Source organism: Syngnathus typhle, linkage group LG13 (assembly GCF_033458585.1).
Source record: "Syngnathus typhle isolate RoL2023-S1 ecotype Sweden linkage group LG13, RoL_Styp_1.0, whole genome shotgun sequence".
In the NCBI taxonomy this organism is placed as follows: Eukaryota; Metazoa; Chordata; class Actinopteri; order Syngnathiformes; family Syngnathidae; genus Syngnathus; species Syngnathus typhle.
Window position 1 is genome coordinate 8,318,436 of NC_083750.1, and position 24,537 is coordinate 8,342,972.

A 24,537-nucleotide genomic window follows, 5' to 3' on the forward strand; every position below is an offset into this window, starting at 1 on the left:
TGCACGTTAACAACAACAACAGTAAAAACAAACCGTGCAGAATGAGACTTTCCGGCCAATAACAAGCGCGCACAGGCGCCCGAGAGTGCCGACACCAGGATAGAGAATTTATTATGCTACAAAAAACATCATTATGCTCTTTGTTCTCGCTGTGGGCACCGTGTCTTTCTTGGCAGTGCTGTTAAGATGATGGAGCAGTTTTCCGTGTCATAATCCCGTTCCTCTTATGTCTTGCGTTTGCTCCCCTGATGGAAAGTGATTGACATTTCTAAAAAGTCACAGTGCTTCAAAAATAAGCCAAGTCTCCTTCCTGTGTGTGTGCATGTGTGTGTTTGTGCGTGTGTGTGGTGCTAATTGAGGACAGTGCGCTATATATCACCTGTGATAACATTTTTTTGGTTGAAAGAAGTTTAAAAATTATTTCAATTGAAATGAAGGTATTTGGGTCCTATTTATATGAATGCATGACAGAATTGTGACACTTTTTTCAGATTCTTAGGAAGTGTTTTGACAATAGAAAATAATATGCTCCAACTATTGTGACATGCAGCATAATGTGGTCTCTTTTTTGGGAAAAGAAAAAAAAAGTCTTATGTGAAATATAAGATTTGGTTTGGTTGAAACGGAGGCTGTAGGTTGTGTTCTTTACAATATGTCCGCTCACGTGAACAGAGCTTGTGTTATGATATTTGGGTTGAACCAAACTTGGGGATAACCTTGACTTCTACTCGACAAGTCATCGTTTTTATATTTTCACATCAGAATTTGAGCACATTTGGCTTTGTAAGAAAGACAGCAAAAAAGAATAGCAAAAAGGGGTTTAGTTTTATCCACGCCAACCTGGCAACCTTGTCAGAGTCACTTGTTGGTGTGAAGTGGTTCCTAACATTATTTCTGAAAGGCAAATTTGTTCCGAAATTGGAGCACCTTTCCAAAATGGATTGTGTTCAACCTTCTGTATTAAGGAGAAAAACGCTGTGTGGTTCGGGCAACACAATGCATTTTAATGAGGTCTTCCAATTTGGACACCAAATTATCTTCAAGTGGGGCAATTACCTGCAGCCCTTTTTTCTCTCTCGTTCTCTTTTTTTTTGTAGTGCACATTTTAGCTATCAGTGGCGCTATTAGGACTCCAAAAACCTGCCTTTATGACATGAGATGCATTATTTAAAAGCATGCCGAGCACCTAGCAACAGCCTGCAGATCAACACTGGAGCAAATAACCCACTTTGCTACTTTTTTTTTTTTTTAAGATTGCATTTTAGGTTGCTTTTCTGTTCACGTTTTACTGCTTTTCTTTATGTATTAGCTTATATGTGCTTTTTGGGCTAATTCAATTTGGTATATCACTTTTTTTAACCATTAAAAATTGCACTACAGCAAAATAAAAAGGGAACTGGACAGTGTAATCATTGTTGGGACAAGCCGAAAGTCACTCTTTTCTGTAACCTGCTAAGAAAACTCTCACTTGGCAGAATGTCATGCCATTTTTTCATGTGATATTTCTGCTGGTCGGAATGTTTTGTTGTTATTTGGTGTTCCAACTTGTCAGTCACATGAGGAGAGAGAGGGAGCATCAGGAGGATGTGATGAGGTTAAGCTGGTGGTCAGACTGACATTCTAATTTAATTCACAGACAGTGGCTCAACCTTTAAAGGTTTATATCGGATTATGGTCATATAAAGACACCCCCCCCCCCCTTTTTTTTTTTCACAACCAGCCACCCTCCCCCTTCCACCTACACCGCCACCCTCTCTCTTTGAATGGGGGCGCTGGAGCCGTCTGTCTGCCTGTCTCTGTCTGCCTGCCTGCCTGCCTGGCTGCCTGTCAACCGTCTTTGTTTCAAACTGATCTGGCTTCTCTCTGGAGCACCCAAAGGTGGCCAACCAGCTCGCAGCCATCACGCCCCCCTCGGGAGCCAGAAGATGAAGCTCCCATCATCGGCCACTCGCTGAAGTCAGGCTTACCGCAAAGTGCCGCAAAGTGCTGCTTCACGCCCGCTCCGTCGAGCTGCACCTGCAAAAGCTCTTTCCTTTCCTTCTTCTTCTTCTTCTGCCCCCCCACTCGCACATTCCAGCGGATTGCATCTGTGCTTTGTCCCCTTGAGGTGAGTGTGAAAACGGCCGTTATTTACCGTTCCAAGCGTCGTGCATCATTGAGAAGCATTTAAGTGTGAGTTGCATGGTAAAAAAAAAGGTGAACAATTCGCTGCACGTGCATACATATAATAATATCACTCGCAACAAAGTGATGGCTTCGATGAGAGCAAATTCAGTGATCCGTATTTTTGAATTATTTACAACGCAAAGCTTTTTAATACTAAGTGAAATTTACGATTGATGTAGTGGCATGCATAAAACATCAACTCTTGTAAGCGTCCGCCGCGCGCGCGTGTGTGCGCGTTCGTGTGCGGTTCTAGTCCATAGAGATTTTAATTTGAACAAGTTTTGGATGGGCGATCCTCTCAGAATCAGATGGTTGGAGTGATGCGGTGGTATAGACATGAACAGATGTTAGTGAAGTGTATTGTGTTGGGATGAAGTCTTATGTCACCTGCACATGACATTTAAGGACGTGCCCATTGGCCAGCGTGTAAAAAAAAAAAAAGCGCTTCATGACCTGAAATAAAAATATTGTAAAAAGCGTAATCAAATGCATTTTTGCAGTGCTGCATTTGTGACTTCACTTGTTAGTGGATTGTTTGGTTCTTATTGCACATTATTTGTTGTTTTTGTGCTCAGGCCAAAGCCCTGTCTAATATATGACGTCAGCTTTGGTGCCATCTGCTGGCGTAAAAGTAAATGTACAAAACATTCATTTTGTCTTGTATAGGTTTTTAGGCGACAAAAAAGTATTCCGATGGAGCGTCTAATTATTTTAACAGACCACCTCTTTACCCTAATCTACCCTAATGGAGGTACCAAAAATGGGCTAATATTTTGAACTTTTACCTGAAACTCAATGCACACCATCTCAAACAGAACTTCTGTGAATATTTGGAAACACCAAATACAAAATAAAAGTCTTCACTTGCATGTGTAGAGGTACTTTGGGTGACCTTGACAAATGAGCCGCATTGTGTGAAAATCCGAGAGCCCCTTGTTCTGTTCCTCGTTCCCTTGGAGGAGTACCCCCCCCCCCCTTTCCTTGGCCTTGTTAGTGCACCCACAACCAGCTTGGTGTCAGTGCCATAAAGCAGGACGAGGTTAACAAGGCAGGCGAATGTACTGGAGCAGGAGGAGGTGAGGCGATCGTGTGTGTGTGTGTGTGTTGGTTGGTGAAGAGAATAGTGAAGAAGAGTGGTGCTAAAAGCTGCTAGTTTACACCATGCATTTTTCATTCAGTGTGTGTGTGTGTGTGTGTGTGGAGCTGAGTGCACTCACGACTGGGCAGGATGCACGATACACTAGAAAGGGGGTTCTGAAATAGTTTCTGAATGTACCATTACTTTGTATAGTACATTATTTTGTAATGGGTGAAACACAGCAGACAGGACATCGCAGTGCACAAAGATTGGATTTAACTTGTTCACCTATAGCTGTTTTGAAAATAGAGTTGCCAAATAATATTGGGTTGTGTGACAGAGACTCTATTCTTTCACCAGAAAAATACATTTGTTTTTTTTTTAGCTTTTACCATTTTTGTAGTTATCAGCTATAGAACATGGGCCTCTGGTTTCTGACTTAAAAGCAGAGAAAAAGCTTTTTGTGACAGGAAACGTCAAACAGAACTTTACATAAAGAACATTTGAACAGCAATGAACAGCAATGAACAGTCAAAATGAATGGATAAATATTTTCAGAAGTCAACCTGAAATCATGTTAGGGGATTGGTGTAGCCGAGCCGTCAATCATCTCCGCTTTGTAACCATTACCGGCTTCAAGCTTGCTGGTCAGGCCACTGGTTCCTAGCGTGGAGAAGAACGCAGCCAAGCGGCTCGTCCACACAAAGGAAACGTCGCTCTCTTTGTCTTCCCCCTTAAAAGCAAATAACCTCATTTTTACTTGCTAAGTTTTATCAACCTGTTTCGTGTCATATTCTGCTGTCACAGTTCTTTTTTTTTTCGGGGGTTTTGTCTCCCACCATCACACTGCTTGAAACATCTCTCAGCACTTTCAGTTCTTGTCTTTGCTGAATGTGTTAATATGAAACGCACCTGAAGGACAATGCTTTGTTTCACTCTCCTCGGCGCAGTCAATGTTCCACCAGCGCAGCACATCCTAAAGTCAAACAAATGGTGGATCAAAACCAATCAGTGTGCTGCTGTTTTTTCATCCGTTTCACTAGTTTTCTTTTCTCTTTCTGCGCTTCCCCGAGGATGCTATAAAATGTGTTTGTGTTTGTGCATAGCCTTGCATTTAATAATAATAAGAAATGATAGGATGTACTCCCACACCTGATGTCATAAGTGGCTTTGTCACCTCTGACCTTTCACCTTTGTTCTTTGCAGCTTTGGGGCTCAGCTGTTTCTGTGTGCACATGTCGCGATCCCAAACGGAATGATTTTAACCTTTGACCCTGCCGCTCAAACACATCTCAAGTTCAACCTTCAACAAGCTCCTGCCAAAAATCGGATTTCTAATGTCATTTGTCAGAAAATTATATTTACATGAATTAAATATATAATCTAATAATATATGTTATATATTTACATCAAATTAAAGTATTTTAAACTAAAAAAAATATCTTAACGCTAGCACATAATATGAAAACGTCACTGATGCGCATTAGCATTGATGTTAAAATAGCTTAATGCTAGCATATAGGGTAAAACACCACAGACAGGCTAATGAAAATTAGCCTGGATCTTACGGTAATTATAAACCTTCAAAAAGCTGCTACGTTATGATATAGAGCAGCAAACATACAAACAAAACTCACAAGGATAATTATTTCTGCTTCGTGGGAACGACAACAATTGTAAACCAATCAAACGTGAATAATGATATAGTTGGGGAACACTGCTTGAGTGACATTTGAGATAAGAAATCTTAATGCCTCTTCAGCCAGACGGTTGTCATAAGAGCTGTCAACCTTTGTCAGGTGTCTTGTTGGAAGTCACAATTTTTTTTTACACTTCTTCTGTCTTGAGAGCCTTTAGGATAGTTCCATTTATTGTTTCAAATAGATGGTGAATCTCATCTTGCCGTCCCACAAGTGCTTAACTGTGCCACTTTGAATGTGACAGAGGACGTGGTACGGAAAAGGCTGGACTTCAAAAACCTTCCGTGGGCTTGTTTTCATGTGAAGAACAAATTTGATGAGTCATTAGATGTTTTGGCGTGTGCACGTTGGTGTGTATGTGCACAAGAGATTAATGGTCTGAGTCATCCAAATTCACTGCTGTCTCTCTGATTGTGAAGAATGTTTTCATTGCTTTAAGGAAATTAGATCTTTCGTCTCCCTGGAAACGATTGCTCCTGTTTACCACTTTTAGCTAAACTAACTAGTTGGGTCACTTATAGAACTCCATTGTATCTTCCATTCCCATTGCTTCTTCCATATATAATTTCAAATTTTCAAGTCAAGATGGACCACTCGTGCCATTTATGAATCGGAACAGCTTTTATTTCCGGCGGCTTTGTGAACTCGTTTTCTTTATGAGGATGTGACGAGGGCGTTGAAATGACCTTCCTTTCATTTGTCTTCATCTTCTCCTCGCTCTTTGTCTGTCAATCATCGGGAACTGTCAGCACTTAAAGAGTTTGCTGAGACATAATTAGGGAAAAGGGGAGGCGGGGGTGGAGAGATTTGTTCACTTATGAAGTAGTGAGGTACAAGACTTTAAGTTTGACTCAAACCCAATTTATGCAAATGAAAATGTGCCTACATTCCTTTCCAAATGTTGTCAAACTTGCAAAGGAAAAGTCACAGGTGCCTCAACAGCACGCGGCGGTCGACATGTGTGAAGCATGCGGAAATTATCGGCTTGAGCAAACTTGCATTGAAATTTAACACAGACGCCAGCTGCCAAAATGCGTACGTGTGAGTCTAAGTGGACGTTTGCACGTGAATGTAGAAATCAGTGACCTCGTCTGCAATCCCATGTGATGCTTGAGTAGAAAAATGCGCCATGACCACAGGGATGAAATTGTGAGCGAACATGGCCTGGTTTAGTACATGATGGCTTCAAAGTTTAATTGCTTCATGATCCATATTGTATAAATAAATAAAAAATCACTTGGTGTGTATTTAAAACAACCACATACTCTACCGTTCAAAAGTTTGGGGTCAGTCCTTATTTTTTCAAATCAAATTGCACTTTTTTTTTCAATGAGGATAAACTAATGAGGAATACTGACTATTCTAGCTGCCATTTTTTTAATATAATATCTACAAGGCCCATTTCCAGCAACCATTCCTCCAATGTTCTAATGCTCCATTGGATGACCCTTGAAAACCATTTTGCAATTATTTAAATTTTTATGGAAAACACAAAATTGTCTGGATGACCCCAAACTTTTGAACAGTAGTGTACTGTTAGCATTAAGCTGTTTACCTTGATGCTAAAAGCTTTTGAACAGCAGTGTACTGTAGCTTAATGCTAACCGCTAAAGGCATTTAGAGGCATGGCAGGTTCACCCGTAATGTGCTTGTTGGTATGCTGGTGGTGCTATGGACGTTGTAAACCCACCCACTGGTAAACTTTTGAATGGATTCTGTCTACGGGCACACCGAGTGGCATCCATTCACATGTCCGGGGTCTGAATTGTGACGGCGGGGATCGGCCTTGCTTTGTATGCGTCTGACCAAACGTCTGAGGGTTCTGACCCTGTCCAAAGCTTTACAAAGCACCACCCAGCGAGCGTAACCCACGGTCCAGATCTCCAACGCGCAAAGAGTCCAGCAGCTCGCGACCCCAATCTGTCAGTGCCCGTCACCAGGTCCAAACCCACCTTTCACCAGTATTAAAGTGTGTGCCACAACGGGGGTCCAACCCGCACCAGAACCTCCTTTTCAAGAGTCCCGCTTTGTTTCCATTAAAAATCACTCACACGGTTCTTGTTCGGTGCCACGTGGTTTAGTGGGTGTCACGGGGGGTGAGATACTATCTCCAGGGAATGTTTTTCTTTCGCCTCACACGCTCCAATTTGAGATGGTTTTAGCGAGGCTTCACATGTTCGGAAAGGCTGACATTGTTGTGTTCATTTATTGCTGGTTGAATCGGTGTTGCGTAATCCTCTTTCAGAGCATTGGGGGGGATGCACTTGGAATGAGTTGCGGTTTCCTTGGTGAGGCTGAGTAGGCATTAATGAATGATTTGATGGAACTGAAATGGAGATGCAGAACTTCCGTCCATCTCGCCATCAATTTCCTATAAAGATGCTCTTTATTAGGGTCAATCCACTCTGGACTGGTTGCTAGCCGCCCACGCCGAACATGTCAAGCTAATTCCTGCAGGATCCTCGTTTGTTTCGTTCTCCTTTAACTCTGGAAAAATTATGCATGATAAAGCAAAGTTGTTTCTTCTTCAAACAAACTCCTCTTCATCTTTAGTTCATAGAGCAGAGAAGCTTCGGGCCACCATTCAAATCCTCTGATACACTCAGTAGATTAGTTTGAATGTGTTTCCGATCTCGAATCTTCTCAAAGTTGAGTTTTTGAGGGAGAACATTGGTTATCTCTGGTATATTATCTCATGCCCCGCCCCCACGATGAGGTACACTCCATTCACCTTTTTAGTGACGTCAGCCATTATGGAGAATTTAGTCAATATATTGATATTCAGATGACGGAAAGACATTGATAATTATTTTTGGAACAATAATTCAAATTCGGACCCTCTAATGAGTGTTCTGTCTCCATAGCATCGTTTAATGGCTCAATTCAATTTTAAATTTGAATTGTTTTCTGTCATCCCTCTCAGGTCCAAGATGGCGCTTCCTCGGCATGCGGCCGGGCGACACATCTTCTTGACTCTCTTCTTCTACTGTTTTGGCTTTGGTGAGTTTTCTTAAGCTAACAACATGAATTCCGATCTAAAGCAAGATTTGATGGTCACATATTAGTCGATCCAATAATGGTCACATTGACGCTGGGAGAGTCATACCCCAATCGCCAGCATTTCAGGCCATTAGCATTTTTATGAGTGACTTTTTACAGCAATATATGCAGAAAGTTCATGCAAATTCACTTTTCCGAATTCACCATCTTTGTTCGCTCCAGCAAGCGGGAAGAAAGTTCAACACATTATTAGATAAAGGTTAGACCAAGGACACCTTAGTGAGGACATGAGCGAGCTGTAAAATCTTGCGAAGGCATTTCACTCGACGGGAAATCGGATTTCATCCATTGCCGTCTTTCAAGGTACAGCCGGATTGGGATTCACAGACACATCTGTTTCTTCATTATTATTTTCAGCTTATTGTGGCAGACATATAATTTCAATGTTGTAAGTGAGAGTTGACACGCTGGGAATGTTTGTCGACATACTCTGCGGGAGTGAGCTGGAACGTCTCCAGACGCATTTATGCAATTTATTTCCGCCATCTGTTCATTTGCGACGCTGCGTGAAATTCATAGTTATGAACGACAAAATTTAGTCCAATTAAAGATGTCAAGGAATGCCAGATGTGTCAGAAAGGTTACGGGGAGAATGTAAAGTAAAAATTAAGATGAGGAGAAAATCTAATTTAGCGCTGTACATTCTTTTAGTCATTAATAATAATCATAATATATGTAATATATATAATATATATAATATATATAATATCTAATATATCTAATATATCTAATATATCTAATATATCTAATATATCTAATATATCTAATATATATAATATATATAATATATATAATATATACGTATATAATAATATATATTATTAATAAGTCATTAAATTCAGTGCTGTAAATTATTTTAGTAGTTAATAATAATAATAATAATTAAAAGATATAATAATAATAATTTCTTTTTGTTATATTAAATTTTTGTGTCTTGACTTTTGAGTTGGCGGCTCGGTGGCGCACTGGGTAGCACGTCCGCCTCACAGTTGGGAGGGTTCGGGTTTGATTCCTCCTCCGCCCCTCCCTGTGTGGAGTTTGCATGTTCTCCTCGGGCCCGCATGTTTTTTTTTCCGGGCACTCTGGTTTCCTCCCACATCCCAAAAACATGCTTGGTAGGCCGATTGAAGACTCCAAATTGTCCCTAGGTGTGAGTGCGAGTGCAAATGGTTGTTTGTCTCTGTGTGCCCTGCGATTGGCTGGCAACCGGTTCAGGGTGTCCCCCGCCTACTGCCCGATGACGGCTGGGATAGGCTCCAGCACGCCTGCGGCCCCCGTGGGGACTAAGCGGTTCAGAAAATGGATGGATGGATGGAGTTTTGAGTTGAATTTCGACTGCCGTCCACTGAGCCATCTTGGCTCAAAACGTCCCTTCCCCATCTTTTAGAGAGCTGACAAGTCTGCTAAAGACAGCGAGTGTCCCTTGAAGTCACTTCCAGCACTCTTTCCCTCACCTTATTTGAACAATACCATCTGTCACTTGCATGCCTGTGAGTACACTTGGCAGCCAAAGCCCCTCCATTTCCATCATTCAATTTACAACCAGCTCTCTTTGTCTGGTCCTACCGCCCCCGTCTTTGTCGGCCAGGCTCCCGATCTCATTCCGGCTCACGCTCTCGCTCTCGGCCTGCGTGGTTCTTGTGTGATTACATCTGATTTGAGCGGCGGGCCGCGGGGGCTCTCCTGAGCTCGCCGAAATGATCTCAGGGGGGCCTCGGCGTGTGAAAGATGTCCAATCTAAATGCAGATGGAAATATCCTCCAGGGATTTCCATCCCCTGTTTATATGATTCCAAAAAGACCTTTTGTTTATTTGTGTATTTATTTCTACACACGCTGTTTTGCACGGGCTGGCAATTTGATCCGTATCTCGCAAGGTATGCGCTCACACCAGATGAAAGACGACAAATAGGTTTGATGTTGCTGTTGGATGTTGTTTGGCTTTTCAGGTGATGCTGTTGCCATGGCGACAATATTTTTAACGGGCAAAGCCACAAAGTGCGCCGCGGTGATCTTTAAACATTATTTTATGTGAATACAATGGGGGGGTAAACAGATAAACAAAAGAAGCGGGCAGAATGATGATCACTTTAGCGTGCGCGTGCACTTTGCATTTCCGTAATGAGCATTGAGCTCCTTCTCTGGAGTGATGACAGAGGTTGTGTGAACGTTGCTAATGAATCCCCAATGTCTGATCAGCAGACAAATTGGTTTAAAGCCAGAGCTGACCCTCATTTATTTTTCTCTTCTACTACAGTGCACAGAGCATTGATCAATGAGACGCTGAAATGCTTTAATCAAAAAGTATTGATGTGCTGGGCTCGGATGGATATAGAACATCACTTCCTGTTTGTACGCGCCGGATCTCCATGGTGGTTGTTTTACAATCCTCTCTGCAGGTGCTTCCTCCTCTATAGTTAACATGCGGAGGGTTAACCATCCTACTGTTCAGCGGGCGCTAGCAGGTGAAGCCGTGCTCCCCTGCATCTTCACGCTGCCGAGCGGATCGTCGGCACAGAGCGTCCGCCTCCTGTGGACTCTCGTCAGGCTTCCTGCAGGTGGACAAGACTCCCCTCTGGAGCAGGTTGTGCTGTCAGCTGAAGGTAATACCAAAAAATAAAAAATCCGCTTCACAGTTACAGAGCACTCACGGGGTTCGAATCTTGGATCTGTATGGAATTGGCATATCCTAAAAACATGCATGATGGGATAAAAAAAAAAAAATTATGTCAATGTGTGTGCTGTTGAGTCCAGTCCAAATTTGTACCAAATTCAGGCTGCGATTGTCTCCAGCCCTCTTTAAATATTTCATTTATTATACTTGTTATAATCCATCAAGGAAAAGTGTTATGGATGGATAAAATCTGTTTTGGGAAACAAATGTATCGACTCACTGTCCTTTACAAAATATGGACAAAAGTATTGGGACAACTGTCCATTACAAAATATGGACAAAAATGACAAATTCTGGATACATTTATTGGGTAACTCTCTGTGACATTATATGGACAAAAGTATTGGGACGACTATTAATTACAAGAGGAAAAAATGGAGTTGGCCCTGCTTCTGCAGCAATAGCCACATGGAGACTTTTGTCACAAAGTGTCTATCCTAGTTCATCAAAATTGCCTCTGCCTGCTTTAAATTGACCTTGGTTTGCACATACACACACACACGTGAAAAAGTCCGCATACAAACGAGGTGTGTGTCGCAATACTATTTTGCATGTGGCGAGATCTTCTGTGAGAATGTGATTGAGAAAAAGACTTTCAAGGTTTTTGCTTTGTCCTTTTCTAAAAGCTGAATGATGATGTCAGTCGCTTAAGCTAATACTGTCTGTCCGTCCGTCCGTCCGTCCGTCCGTCCGTGCCTCTGCCAAAGGTGACGTAATCAAGGTGAATAAGGCTTTCAGCGGCCGTGTCAAGCTGCCAGGATACGCTGGCAGTCCCCTCAACGCTACCATGGAGATCTCCAGTCTGCGTACCAACGACTCAGGCACTTACCACTGTCAGGTTGTCATGGGCAACGACTACGAGAGAGATGCCGTGCCTCTGGTTGTCTTTGGTAAGCTCAGCGGCGGGCTTCATGACACAACACACACACAACAAAGGCTTTTATTTTCTTTGTTCGGATGTATTTTTTATATATGCTAATTATATATGCTAATGTTGATGCATTAGCAGGCCTGTGATTTGATTTTAGTTGGTGATGGCAAGAAACCAAGCCCAAATGTTCCCCTTTTTCTTTTTCTTACATTTGACAGTCAAGATTTCCCAGCTGTACTTTTTGACTTTTATTGAAGTAGCTTTTATCAAAATTGTTTTTACAGAAGTATAATACTGATTAAGCACTTTTGCCACCTCTGATTAATTAAGCATTAATAACATTAATTCAGCAAATCCGTCACATCACAATGACTGACTTGATTAATGGACTGTGGGGTTCTGTGCAGCCCTTTTTGTTTTTCTCATCTCAATTTCCACCTGAGTTATTGTGTAATTGTTTTTTAATGAAGGCCTTTGGGCTGAATATCAATGATGTCCTATCTGGTTCTTCATCTGCGGAACCTTCATGTTCTTCAAGGCAATAACAACCTTTTTATGTTCTAAGAGAACAACTAACCCGTGTTTGCATTTGGGCAGGCGTGGTGTTTCATTACCAGGCTCCCAGCGCTCGATACGCCCTCTCCTTTGCGGACGCCCAGCGAGCCTGCCAAGAGAACTCGGCTCAGATGGCCACATCGGCCCAAATGTGGGCGGCCTATTACGACGGCTTCGCCAGCTGTGCGGCCGGCTGGCTCGACGATCAGACTGTCCGGTGAGGAGAGAAGAAATGATCTGTTGCTTAGCTGATGTGCTCATGAGTTTGACATTTATTATTATTCTTAAATGCAATCTTCTTCAAAGGTCTTTCCATGTCTTTGCAGATATTCTGTCCAGTCAACTGAGCTGGACTGCTCTGGACATAAGGAGTACTCTGCTGGAGTGCGGAATTATGGGAAAAGGGACCCCAAAGAGTTGTTTGATGTCTACTGCTTTGCAAAAGAATTGGATGGTAATACACAAACACACACATGCACACACAAAGCATGTGGGAGTGGTAAAATGATATTTTTAATTATTTTAAGTTTTATATGCTCAATATTGTGCTGCTGGAACCTCCATAATAAACAAGGTTTCATTGTATGGAGATAAAAGTGGCCATAATCTGCATAATTCTGACTAACGTGAGTAAAGTGGTGACATTCAAAGTGTTATTTATTTTTAGTCAATACACAAATTCCTGCTAGTGCCGCCCTTGCTGTCAAACGTGCCACTAAGAATAGTCGGCTATTTCTGCCTCACAATTGGTAAAAAAAAAAAAAATATATATATATATATGACATGTTTTTCTTCCTTCGTGTCGAACCTTTTGAATGCAGCCATGGAATGAGCTCCTACCTAGTGTTTATCTGTCCTCCCATTTTATTCTCTGCCTGCAGGCGAAGTCTTTCATGCCTCAGTTCCTGGCAGGTTGTCGCTGTCTTCAGCCTCAGACCGCTGCGTGTCCCTGGGGGGCCAGCTGGCTACCGTGGGGCAGCTTTATCTGGCCTGGAAGGCCGGCCTGGACAGCTGCGCCCCGGGTTGGCTCTCAGATGGTAGCGTTCACTACCCGGTCAACCTCCCTCACCCAGACTGCGGAGGGAACAAACCAGGAGTCCACACTGTCACGTCGAACAACACGAGTGACAACACCACAGCGTTGTATGATGCATACTGCTACAGAGGTGACCATCTGGTTTATTGGAAAGGTTTTTCACAGCAGTGCACACAAACGGTGGAGCAACACATGTAGACTCACAGGCGTATATTCTTTATCCTCTGCAATGAGCATTTCCATTCATTTCAAATGGGGAAATATGATTTGCGAGTGTTTTGAGTTATGAATGTGCTCAGAGTTAAAGGTCATACTTGTTGAATTAATGGTAATAGTTATAATAAATCGATCTTCTCTAAGCAGATAAATACTGGAAGATTTTTCGACACGACGATTGCTAAAATGTGATTGGCTGCTGAATTAAGTGACTCCATGATGAGGAAAAGAAGCAAGATAGTTTTAAATGTCCTGTCAAGGCCAAAAGCCCTCACTCCAAGTGGGCGTGGAAGTCTCCAATTTGCTCTGGAATAACAATGACCGACCATGCCAAGGCCAGTGTTGTCGCCATGGCAACAGTCATTCCTGAGCTCCATCTTCACACTGTCACACAGATGTGAAAAAAGCTGAATTGACACGAGCATTATTTTTTTTTCCTTCATATTGGTTGAAACCCTTACAGTAAGTCATTTTTTCCTTATCTTTGTTTTTGTAGGTAAAGTGGAGAGCACTGACACCATCTCTCAGATCTACACCTCCCTGTGGAAGCCCTGGAGCTACCTCACTGACTCGAGTACTCCGTCTTCAGGAATGAAGAGCCCACCCAGCATTAATGCTAAAGGTTTGTCTCAGATCATTTTAATAAATGCAGTTTTTGGACAAAATGTGAATTACTTTTGCCACCATAGGTGATACTGACCATTCTCCATCCAACTGGACGGGACTGGTAGACCTTGAGGAGGACCTTCTTAGCGTCAACGCATGTGAGTCTAGTTGATGACATCTTTGATGTCCAAACCAGAAGAATAAATACCAACTGCGCCTATCCCAGCCTCAGACCCTTGGTCCTCAGAGTCCTCCGACTCATACGTGAGCCTTCAGAAATTTCCGGGTCAAAGCATCGACTGGGGAGAACCATTTGAGCCCGACTCACCTGAATTTCTCCGACCTCCTGCTGTTCCAACACCCGCTGAGAAGAAGGTTTGTTTTCTTCTGTGCCTTGTAAGCATCATCGTTTGCTTACATCTAATTTGGGTCAAGTTTTTTTTTCCTCTTGATAGTATTTAAGTGTGGAGTTGTCGAAACCTTCATGAGATTTAAATTCATCTGTCAATTTGAAATCATTTCAGCTCATCTCGGGGATTGTCGACTCTTTTTGGAAGCCTTGGAACTACCTAGTAGGGACCGGCGGCGGTGCTAGTGAGGACACGACTGGAACTCCCAAGGAAAGTATGGATGAAGAAAATGTGAAGAAAAAGCACGAGAAGAAGGAGGATGGAAGGAATTTAGCCATGACAACATCACCAGGTTTGACTTTTCTAGTTACTTTTGTTTTTATGCCGTCATGGAATCAAGTCTTAAGTATTCAAAGCACATTAACTGTAACAAGCGTTCTTAATGAAGACATATGGAATTACAAAAACAGGCATTAATAATTCAGAACTGAGTAAGGACTTTAGCCTTAGATTATACTAAAAAACAAGAAGCCCTTATTATTGTGATCAATCATGTGTACGTTGGCTGCTTAAAATGTCAAAATTGCTTCAAGGCTAGATACATTTGGGATATCTTTTAAAATGATACTAATATGTTTGGCTAATATTTGTATTCAATATATAAAAGACCAAATTCCATAATTGCGTTTTCTCCCAAAAGGCACCACAACTCAAAAGAGCTCAGTTTGTTTTATTTTATGTCAGACATTTTTTAAAATCGATCTTCTTGACACTCCAGGTTTCTTCTCTTGGGGAAGTTTCCTGTCCAGTGGTGCCCCCAAAGACACTGCGACCCCAGCCAATGAAGAATCATCTACTCATCTGACATCCTCTCCTACCTCCGATAATCTTTCTACAACCGGGACAACCATCAGTGAGGAGAGTCCACAGACACGTCTGTCCACCACCTCTGCCCCAGTCCCAGAAACAACTTCATCTAGCGGGGAAACCTGGCTTCGTGTAGATACCGAGACCACAACCCAGTCGGGTGACAAGAAGGAGATCTCGGTCACGTCCCGACCCGGTTCCAGGAGAGGCCGAGGCAAGAAAAACAGAGGGGAGGATAGGAGCAGAGGTGAAGACAAGGGAAGAGGAGATGATGAAGGGAGTGGAGTGATTACTGCTGCGGAGGCCAAAGGCGAGATTCAAGTCTCACGACGTCCAGTGGGGACCAGTAAACCAAGAGAAAGATCCAGATCCAGAGAAAGAGGTCACAGGAAAGGACAGACCACTACGACTACGGCGGCAACCACCACTCCCGAGCCCTCTGTGATGTCCACATCTCAGATTGTGGACATCTCGACATCCGATCTCCCGTCCACAGTTTCAACTGAAACGCAATCCGCATCTGTACGAGCAGACTTGGAGCCTTCGCCATCCACAACTTCATCCTTTTCAACCTCAGCTCCGAGCATGTCTCCATCCCCAGCCCAGTCTGGAACATCTCTCTCCCCTTCTTCAGCTCAGACTATCGGATCAGACCCTCCTTCGTTTTCTCCCTCAGACAACCACACCACCTCCGATAACCCCTTTGCACTGCTCGACTGGGTTCCGGTTGAGAGCGTGGTGGTTCTCAACGTCTCTCTGGACCCCCTTCCGGAAGATGAGGAGCCTGCCTGGTCGCAAACCGTGGGCTCGGGGTCGCAGTTACCAGGCAACATGGAGGAGGACAGCAGCAGGTTCAACGCCAGCACCGTCACGATGGTCCCAGCTGGTAAGCGATTATGATAATCGGCATTGTTCGGTGAAAATGTCAATGTCACGGGGGGGGGGGGGTCTGCTGCATGCACCACATGCTGATCAGCACACTAATTGACAAAGTGACATTGGTGAGTCAGTGCTGTCTTGATTTTCAGCATGATAGTTTGCTTGGAGCTTTCGCAGTTCTTTCAAGATTTATTTGACAGCTGCTTGTTGTGCTGCTGAGTCATGACTCAGATGGTTGAATCCTCAAGGTAGATGATCTAGCCATCAAGATCATCGCCGGTCTTTAATGAGGTGTGTGTACTAAATGTGTGAATCATCACTATGTGAGAAGGTCAATGAGGCAACAATTCATAAATATGATTTTTTTTTTATGCTCAGGGAACTCAAGTATAATTTTCATAACTACAAAATGAGACTCCAGTTCTCGGGGATTACTGCTGAAGATTGACTTTTCATTTTCTCTCCCTGACCTTGTCACTACCTCCATATATTCAAAACAGTGTCAGGGCTGCATTCTCATCAGAACGGGAGACCACCTTCCCGTCAGTGTAGACAATCTGCTGATTAAGTTTGCAGCACGGCGCTTCTGAGAGCAGCTCCCGGGTTGCTTCTCCACCTATTTCTGCTTGATAATGAGCATCCAACATCCACATCACCCGCCAGTTGAAATCCTCACGGGTATTGTTGATATCCCACATTTTGATGGTGATTACTTTGCTCCTCTGCAAATCTGCAGCGAGCAAGTCAAAGCTGCCAACTGGCGCTAAGAGGAGAGAACAGCTGTAAATCGTATCGACGAGGAAGCCGGGGGCGGGGGGGTTGCTTGTGTTCGGGATGAAGGTTGATTGATTGAACGAAAACCCCTGAAGGCATGCAGGTCATAAACACACAGGCTGATATCTTAACCACACAAACTGGAGATGTGGATGGGGGGTGGTGAAAACAACAGCAATGACGAGTTACTATAATGAGGCAAACAAAAGGACGTTTGGAATCATGACGTTCCACATGCGGCTTGCACGTATAGTCCCGGAATACAAATACGGATGAATGCGTGGGAGATCACTTGTCTGCGAATCTGTCAGTTGCCTTATTTGTGTCGGTGGTGTTGGAAACTCGGCGGACGACATGACAGTTCACTCTGTCAGCTGCTTCCATACACGCTATTGATTTTTTATTTTTTTTTTGCACCACTCACTTTAATGAACAGCCAATTGCGTATAGCTTAGCTTGCTACATAATATTTGTCGGGGCGTACCTTGATTTAGCCCGGATTGATGCAATCAAGGTACCGCTATACTGCTTATCGGATTTATATATGGTGTTTGTTGAGCGTTTCAGTTGCTAAATGACTGGATAAATAATCATAACTTAGCAATTGATTTTCAGCCAGTGCATGTTGCAAACAACAGAAAAAAAGCCTTTGCATGCACGGACGCACCTTCAGAGAACAAAGACTCCCGCAGCTAGCTTTGTGAAAGAGCGAACGGGTGGCGCTTTTCAAAAGATCCTAAGTCGCCATAATGAGCGGTTGAGGAGAGAAACACGTGGTGGTGCGTCAATTGATATGGAAATGCCGGATTGTGGAAACAGACCACACGCATGCACGCATTTAACGGGTGAATGGCGGGGGCCGAGGCCTTCGACGGGGGGTCTGCTCATTTCTACCGAAGATGTCTAATGTCCAAAGTTCTCACGCTGCCCAATACGCTTGGTGGAGCGAGCCGGGGATTGCTTTCCATATGGTAACCACGGCAACCGCGGCTGTGAGCGGATGGCAAGGTTGAAACGTTCTGGCTTCTGATCCCTGTTAAAAGAGGCGGACTGCGAAATGGATATGATTGTGTTGGAGCAGTTGTTTTTGGCTCAACTGCCTTGATGGCTAGTAATTAGCGTTGCATGGCTGCAGGCAGTTTCATTTCAAATATCTGCATTGGACCTGTGATTGGTCAAGTACATGTACATACATTACAGATGAGGAAAAATAGCTACACATTATTCATTCCTACCCCCTCTCCTTTTTGAATTGTCTCTTTCAGTGGAGCCCTGCGTGACAAACCCATGTCTGCATGGAGGAAGGTGCCTTCCTCAGGGAACAGGCTACAGCTGCTACTGCCCACAAGGGTATGCGGGGGAGAACTGTGAGATTGGTGAGTGATGCTTACACACACGCATGCACGCACATACACGCTAGCGCACATGATGAAGTCGACATCGAGTCAGGAGGTACACACTGACAGAAGGCACTCCGTCAGTGCTCCATCGGCAGGTTAAAGACTTGAGCTTTCCATCTTGGGGTTCAATTGAGAAAAGGTAGGGGTGCGGCGGGTCAAACGTTGGATTGACAGACTGCCAAACTCGGACGATGTGATGCTCCATTCGGGTCAAGCTGCTACTATCGCTCACTGACAAGGAATTTTATGAGTAAACAAACATGCTTCTAACTTTTTATAAATTAAATCACAAATATATTTAAAGCAATCTACGCAGACTGTATAGCAATTCAAAATGGTAAGAATATGTCAGACATATTGTAGCGTCTGTGTATGTGCCTTTAAGAGGCGGGGCCTGATGGGGGTCATGTGTGATGTCAGCAAGACTGTGTGTGAGTGTCTAGGTAAGAGCTGTGGCCCACAGCAGCTTTTATGTGAGTTTGCTCATTGTGTTTTACTGTTCTCACGGTATTCGGTGAACAGCTGAAAAGTCTATCTGCAAGTTTTTGCAACCTCTTCTGCGTTATTTCCTAAAAAAAAACATTTAGCTGTTTTTTTTTTGTACGACTCCGTCCAAAGCAAAAAAAGTATTTTAGGACATCTGAGTGCCAAAGAATTGTTAATGCTATAAAAAGAAAATGTGATTTGGCGCAAACAATGAACCTCTATATTCAATACATCCGAGCTATTTCACTTCGCTGGAGATCCCAGAAATTAGATTAGAGCTCTCATTATGCTGCAATTACATCGCCGCGTAGATCGGTGCTTCCTACAACGGCAAAAACAAACACATAACATTATCTATGTAAAAGTAGAATGCTTGCTCCAGATCTAATTACATTGTAATGGTGTACGTAATGATGCTGTAGGGATGTTTGTGAGCCATGGTGAAGTCCCACATTAGACACCTGCAAGGCCCGTGACACGGGCCATAAATCGGCCCGCTCTGCCTTTAAGGAGCAAATTGGAGTGTTTAATTGGTTCTCTTAAGGCACACTTGACTGATGAAGCAGTCATCCCTCAAGGAAGTCAACACGGACGTATAAAAGAATGGCAAGTGGTGATATCCTCATATTCGAACCAGCCTTATTTCCTACGAGCACCATTACGTTTTATATCAAAGATGGACAGATGATGAATATGTAATGTGGATTTATGATGGTTTGTATATGAATGATGGATGGACGGATTAATAGATGATGATTGATTAGGGATGAGGGATGCGTTGATACATGAATTATGGGTAGATGATGATCTGCTCTATGTCTCATGTGTGAGTGTTGATGGATGATAAATGTTTGACCGAATGAATTCAACGTCAATATTGAGAGGATGGATGGATGGTTAAAAGATCATTAATGGGTCGTTGGAAGGATGGTAATTATGATGGATTAGAGATGATTGATGCACAGTATGAATAGAAGATTAATCTAGCATAAAACATTCATTCGTTAAAATTAATAATCTATTAATATAATAATATATTAATATGATAATGTGCTTTACTGTATTTAATGGTTTTTTTTTTATAAAATGAACATATATGGATAATTAGTTTGCCGATAAACGTAGTCTTGAGACTTGAACACAGACGGTGGAGCAACGCATGTAGACAGACAATACAACAGTATCGAAAAATTTAAAGTTTAAAGTTATAAGCATAGTCACAAAACGAATTAAGCCTGTATTTCAAGGCACGGCTGTATTTGTTTTTGTGAAGAATGAGCATTTACAATGTAAATGCACACAGAAGCTATATTGAGTGTCTCCTTATGTGAGACAATGGGAAGGATGAGGGGAAAAAAAAAATGCAAAAGGGATTAGACCGCCTCACATCCTCTTTAGTCTTGATATGATGCGCTCCAGCAACAATGTAGTCCTCTTCTTCACGCAAGAACATATGGCTGACTTATTTTTGTGTTAGTGGCTGAATGTCACACAAATGGATCCATTTTCTTCTCTCCGCTCATCCTTTTCATGTGAGCCCTAATGCGATTTTTTTTCCCCTCCCTTCTCCTTTACTTCCTCCTCGCAGATGTCGATGACTGCCAGTCGGAGCCGTGTGAAAATGGAGGCACTTGCATCGACAAGATCGATTCTTTCCTCTGCCTTTGCCTGCCCAGCTACGGAGGAGACACGTGCGAAAAAGGTGAAAGGTGAAACTGACGGGATAGACAATAGCGACTCAGAGAAACAACCGAGTTTTTCACTCGTTCGTGTGATGTTAAGGGACACAAAAGTTGACTGGGAAATTGATTGATTTACACAATCATGAGAATTATCAAGGTGGAAAAATGACATGAAGAGATGCAAAACTACAGGATGCATTAACGACGGCACGACGACCTTCAAGGTCCCGACACAAACAAAATAAATAAATTGTTGATGGGCAAAATCGCCTACATGCGTGTGTGTGTATCCTATAATGACTACTAATGAATCTGTAACCTTTGCAGCAGTCAATGTATCCTTTGTGTTATTTATGGACATTAAAGATGCAGGGAGAGAAGAGGCTGTGTGAAAAGCGTCCTTTATGTAGTGCTGCAAATTGCCAAATGCCTCTCCTCCCATTTTTACCTTCTACTTTGTTCCTGCTTGTTCAAGAAGAATACAGAAAAAGAAATCCTGATAGCTTCCGCTTTGTTATTTCTCTGCAGACATAGAAGGCTGTGAGCACGGCTGGAGGAAGTTCCATGGCCATTGCTACAGGTAAAAAAAAAAAAAAGTGATCCTCAACAGTTTTTATAAGTCCCATTTCCATTACACCCAATTCTCCCAGTGCAAAGTCTAGCAAAAGAAACAAAACTCCACCTAGAGTTGCAGTGGGACAAAAAATTGCTAAAAGCTCCCTCTGCGATTAAAATGCATCTTTTTCTTTTCATGTTGAGCTTCTAATCAATGGCAGAGGAGCTTTCTTGAGTAAATTATGAAAACGACACAAAATGTGTGCATGTCTTTTGTTTTTGTTTGTTTTTTTGTCTCAGATACTTCACCCACAGACACACGTGGGAGGACGCAGAGAAAGACTGCAGAGAGCACAGCGCCCACCTGAGCAGCGTGACCTCTGCCAATGAGCAAGATTTTATCAATGGTAAATTGTGCTGCGGGAATAGCTGAACACAAACACAACAATGTAGTTTATTTAATAAAAAATGAAATAATAATTAAATTAAATTAAATTGGGTCCTATTAAATAAATATACTACATTAGTACTCGATTGCTATACTCTAATATGTTGTTCTTTACAGGTCTCGGTCATGACAACGCCTGGGTGGGTCTAAACGACCGCACAGTGGAAGATGATTTTCAATGGACTGATAGCAATGAACTGGTCAGTCACTACGCTTTAATATTACCGCAGTCTGAAAAGTTCCATTCGTCTCAAATGTCTTTGTATAAATAGCAGAAGGTTGTATGAAAATTCTTGTGTTTTTTCTAATCCCTCACGTAAAATGGAATCCAGATTCCAGCCCTGCAGCCTGCTGATAAACAAAAGGGAATCATTTCTTTTGCAGGTCTACGAGAACTGGCGGGAGAGCCAGCCAGATAACTTTTTTGCAGGAGGCGAGGACTGTGTCGTGACCATTGCTCATGAAGATGGTAAATGGAACGACGTGCCCTGTAACTACAATCTGCCCTACATCTGCAAGAAGGGAACAGGTATTTTGGAGGTCACCCTCTAATCAAAAAAAACAAAACCTAAATGACTGACTTGTCAACCAGAAAAAAAAAAAAAGATCGATGGAAGCAATTCCCGGTACGTGACATAAACACCCCTGATTGTGTTGCCAGTATTGTGCGGGACCCCGCCGGCTGTGGAAAACGCCCACCTGGTAGGTCGGCGAAGGTCACACTATGACATCCACGCGGTGGTACGCTACCAGTGCTCGGAGGGCTTCTACCAGCGCCACATTCCCACCGCACGCTGCCGGGCTGACGGCAGCTGGGAGCGACCCAGGATCATCTGCACCAAATGTAAGTCTGCTAAATATACTGCATTTGAATCCTTCACATCATTTTCAGTCTTTTGAAAAACGACAATCGTAAAGACATGACAAGCTTTTTAAAGCTAAAAATACATTTATCAGGTTAATAACTGGAGGATGATGTGTTTGAAAGCATCTTATGTGTGTGCCACTTTAAGAACACATCAGACTAAAAAAAAAAAAAAATGTATATAAAGCTGGCACAATGTTAATAATAGCCTTTATTTGCAATCAGACAAAAGCACCAGCATCGTTGTATTTTTTTTATTTGGCACTTCATGTGAATAATTTTAGTTTATATATATATATATTTTTTTTTTTGTCTTTTCATTTGTGTACAGCAATCTTATTTTTTTCACATGTTTAAAATAAACGAATAAAAAAGGTGCTTTTCTCATGTTACACCCTCTTTTAACATGAATTTATAGGCAGAGACAGACAGATGATTTTTTTTTTTTTTGCACAGATCATCTACTGTCCTCAGGATAACCTACTTTGGTACATTTCAGAATCTGTATCATTATTCCTTTCAGCCCGCCGCTCCCACCGATACCGACGCCATCATCGCAAAGAGCGCCGCGAGCGTCGCGGCCACAGGAGGCACGGCGAGGGCCGCAGGGCCAGAGAAGACGCGCGCAGCTACGAGTGAACCAAATAACACGGCGCCTGAAAAGACGAGGTGCTACTGTGGCTCCAGTTTCCCGCAAGCAAAACAGTGATTTCCTTGTTCTGCTTCTTACCGCTTTCTCCCTCCTGACGACTACGTGAGGTTTGATTCCTATCACACAGAGTTCATCTCATTAACTGCACCCATTTTAGCTGTTTTGATGCTTTCTTTCAATTCTTAACCCCACCTCCTTTAACTAAGGTCCAACGCGAACACTAACTAGCTCTCATACTCTCTAACCTTTCCGTACAGTGACCCCACCCGCCATGTAAAAGAAGAATATTCTTGTTTTTGTTTGTGTAATCGGAAAATGGATCATCTGTTGTTCGGTTACAAAACACAGATGTCATTGATGCAAGGTGATCCTTTTTTTTTTTTTTTTTTTAGTGTGTGTGTGTGTGTGTGTGTGTGTGTGTGTGTGTGTGTGTGTGTGTGTGTGTACATGCTGCAGTTGTTACTTGGTCCACAAGCACACGCATAGCAGATTTTGCTTTCTTCTATCAACATGCTTTTTCTAATATCTGCTCCATTTTGTGTCATGTTTTATTTATTACTTAGTGGATGCTCTTCTGTTATTTTGTACTTCTTTGGTGTAACATTGTTTTTTAATCCAGTATTATGTCATACAATCAGCCAGTAATAACATTAATCAGTTGATTGTCTCTAATCTGAGTATTGTACATATTGTGGTGTTTACTGGCTGATCTTTAATCAATAGCTGGACCTTGTCCAATCAGATAATGCGCCTCAAGCACTCTTTGTGACTCAATGAGCGGCATTGACAACTTGATTGATAGCGCGAACGGGATTATTTGAGTCCACTCACTCGTACCTAAAATGCGTAAAACTCCCTTCAATCATTGCATGGCAACATTTTACTTGGTGGCTAGAATGTGGAGATTATTTTTTTTCTTCTTGGTCTTCGATATTTGAATTGTCATCTACCTTTTTGGGGTGTTCTTATGATGTTTTTGTCCTGTTGTTGTTTCATTCTTAATAAAGAGAAAATTATACAGCATTTGTGATTGTCTCTCATCTGTTGTGATTCTCCACTTGATGAAGCAATTTTGATCTTACTGGGGTTTGCACTTCATGCTGAATTAATTTAAAGCAATTTTTAAAACTACAGTAATCCCTCATTTATCGCGGATAATTGGTTCCAAAAACCACCCGTACGGTCACCAACAAGAAGTACTGGTCAGGCTAACAAGTTAGGGGAAAGATGCTAATTCGCGATCGTGCAAAATCACGCAAAAACGGACTTCTAAAGGAATGTAAACGAACATTTGGAGCAATACTACATTGTCCTAAAGGTTTGACACGTTTCCTCAATTTAGAAGTTTTATTTTGACTTTTAAACTTTTTTTTTTAAATTTAATTTGGAGGATCCGCAATGGAGTGAAGCCGCGATAAACGAAACGCGAAGTAGCGAGGGATCACTGTACTTATTTAAAATGGCAATTATGTCACGTGATCAGTGTTGAGATTTACGGTGCAATGCAATGGAGGGGCGTTTGTTTGGGGCAAAGACACCATAATGAAGGAAATGATCATCGTCGTACAATACCGGGCCAAAACGAAACGGGAGCAGGCTTGGAGGATTTTGACTGAGG

At 42.5% G+C, this 24,537-nt stretch overlaps 1 protein-coding gene across 1 annotated transcript; it reads left to right on the top strand.

The window, feature by feature from the left end:
- The first annotated feature begins 1,762 nt into the window (after nt 1–1,762).
- On the top strand, nt 1,763–23,940 carry LOC133166229 (neurocan core protein-like). The gene is made up of 20 exons (XM_061296280.1): nt 1,763–2,107; nt 7,868–7,944; nt 10,403–10,606; nt 11,385–11,567; nt 12,146–12,320; nt 12,430–12,557; nt 12,985–13,269; nt 13,852–13,977; nt 14,045–14,119; nt 14,188–14,336; nt 14,486–14,663; nt 15,090–16,064; nt 18,097–18,207; nt 20,306–20,419; nt 20,928–20,979; nt 21,255–21,361; nt 21,520–21,602; nt 21,787–21,931; nt 22,064–22,246; nt 22,791–23,940. Exons 2-20 carry the CDS (start codon nt 7,875–7,877, stop codon nt 22,904–22,906), a joined length of 3,459 nt encoding a protein of 1,152 aa, XP_061152264.1. The 5' UTR covers nt 1,763–2,107; nt 7,868–7,874; the 3' UTR covers nt 22,907–23,940.
- The last annotated feature ends 597 nt before the right edge of the window (nt 23,941–24,537 follow it).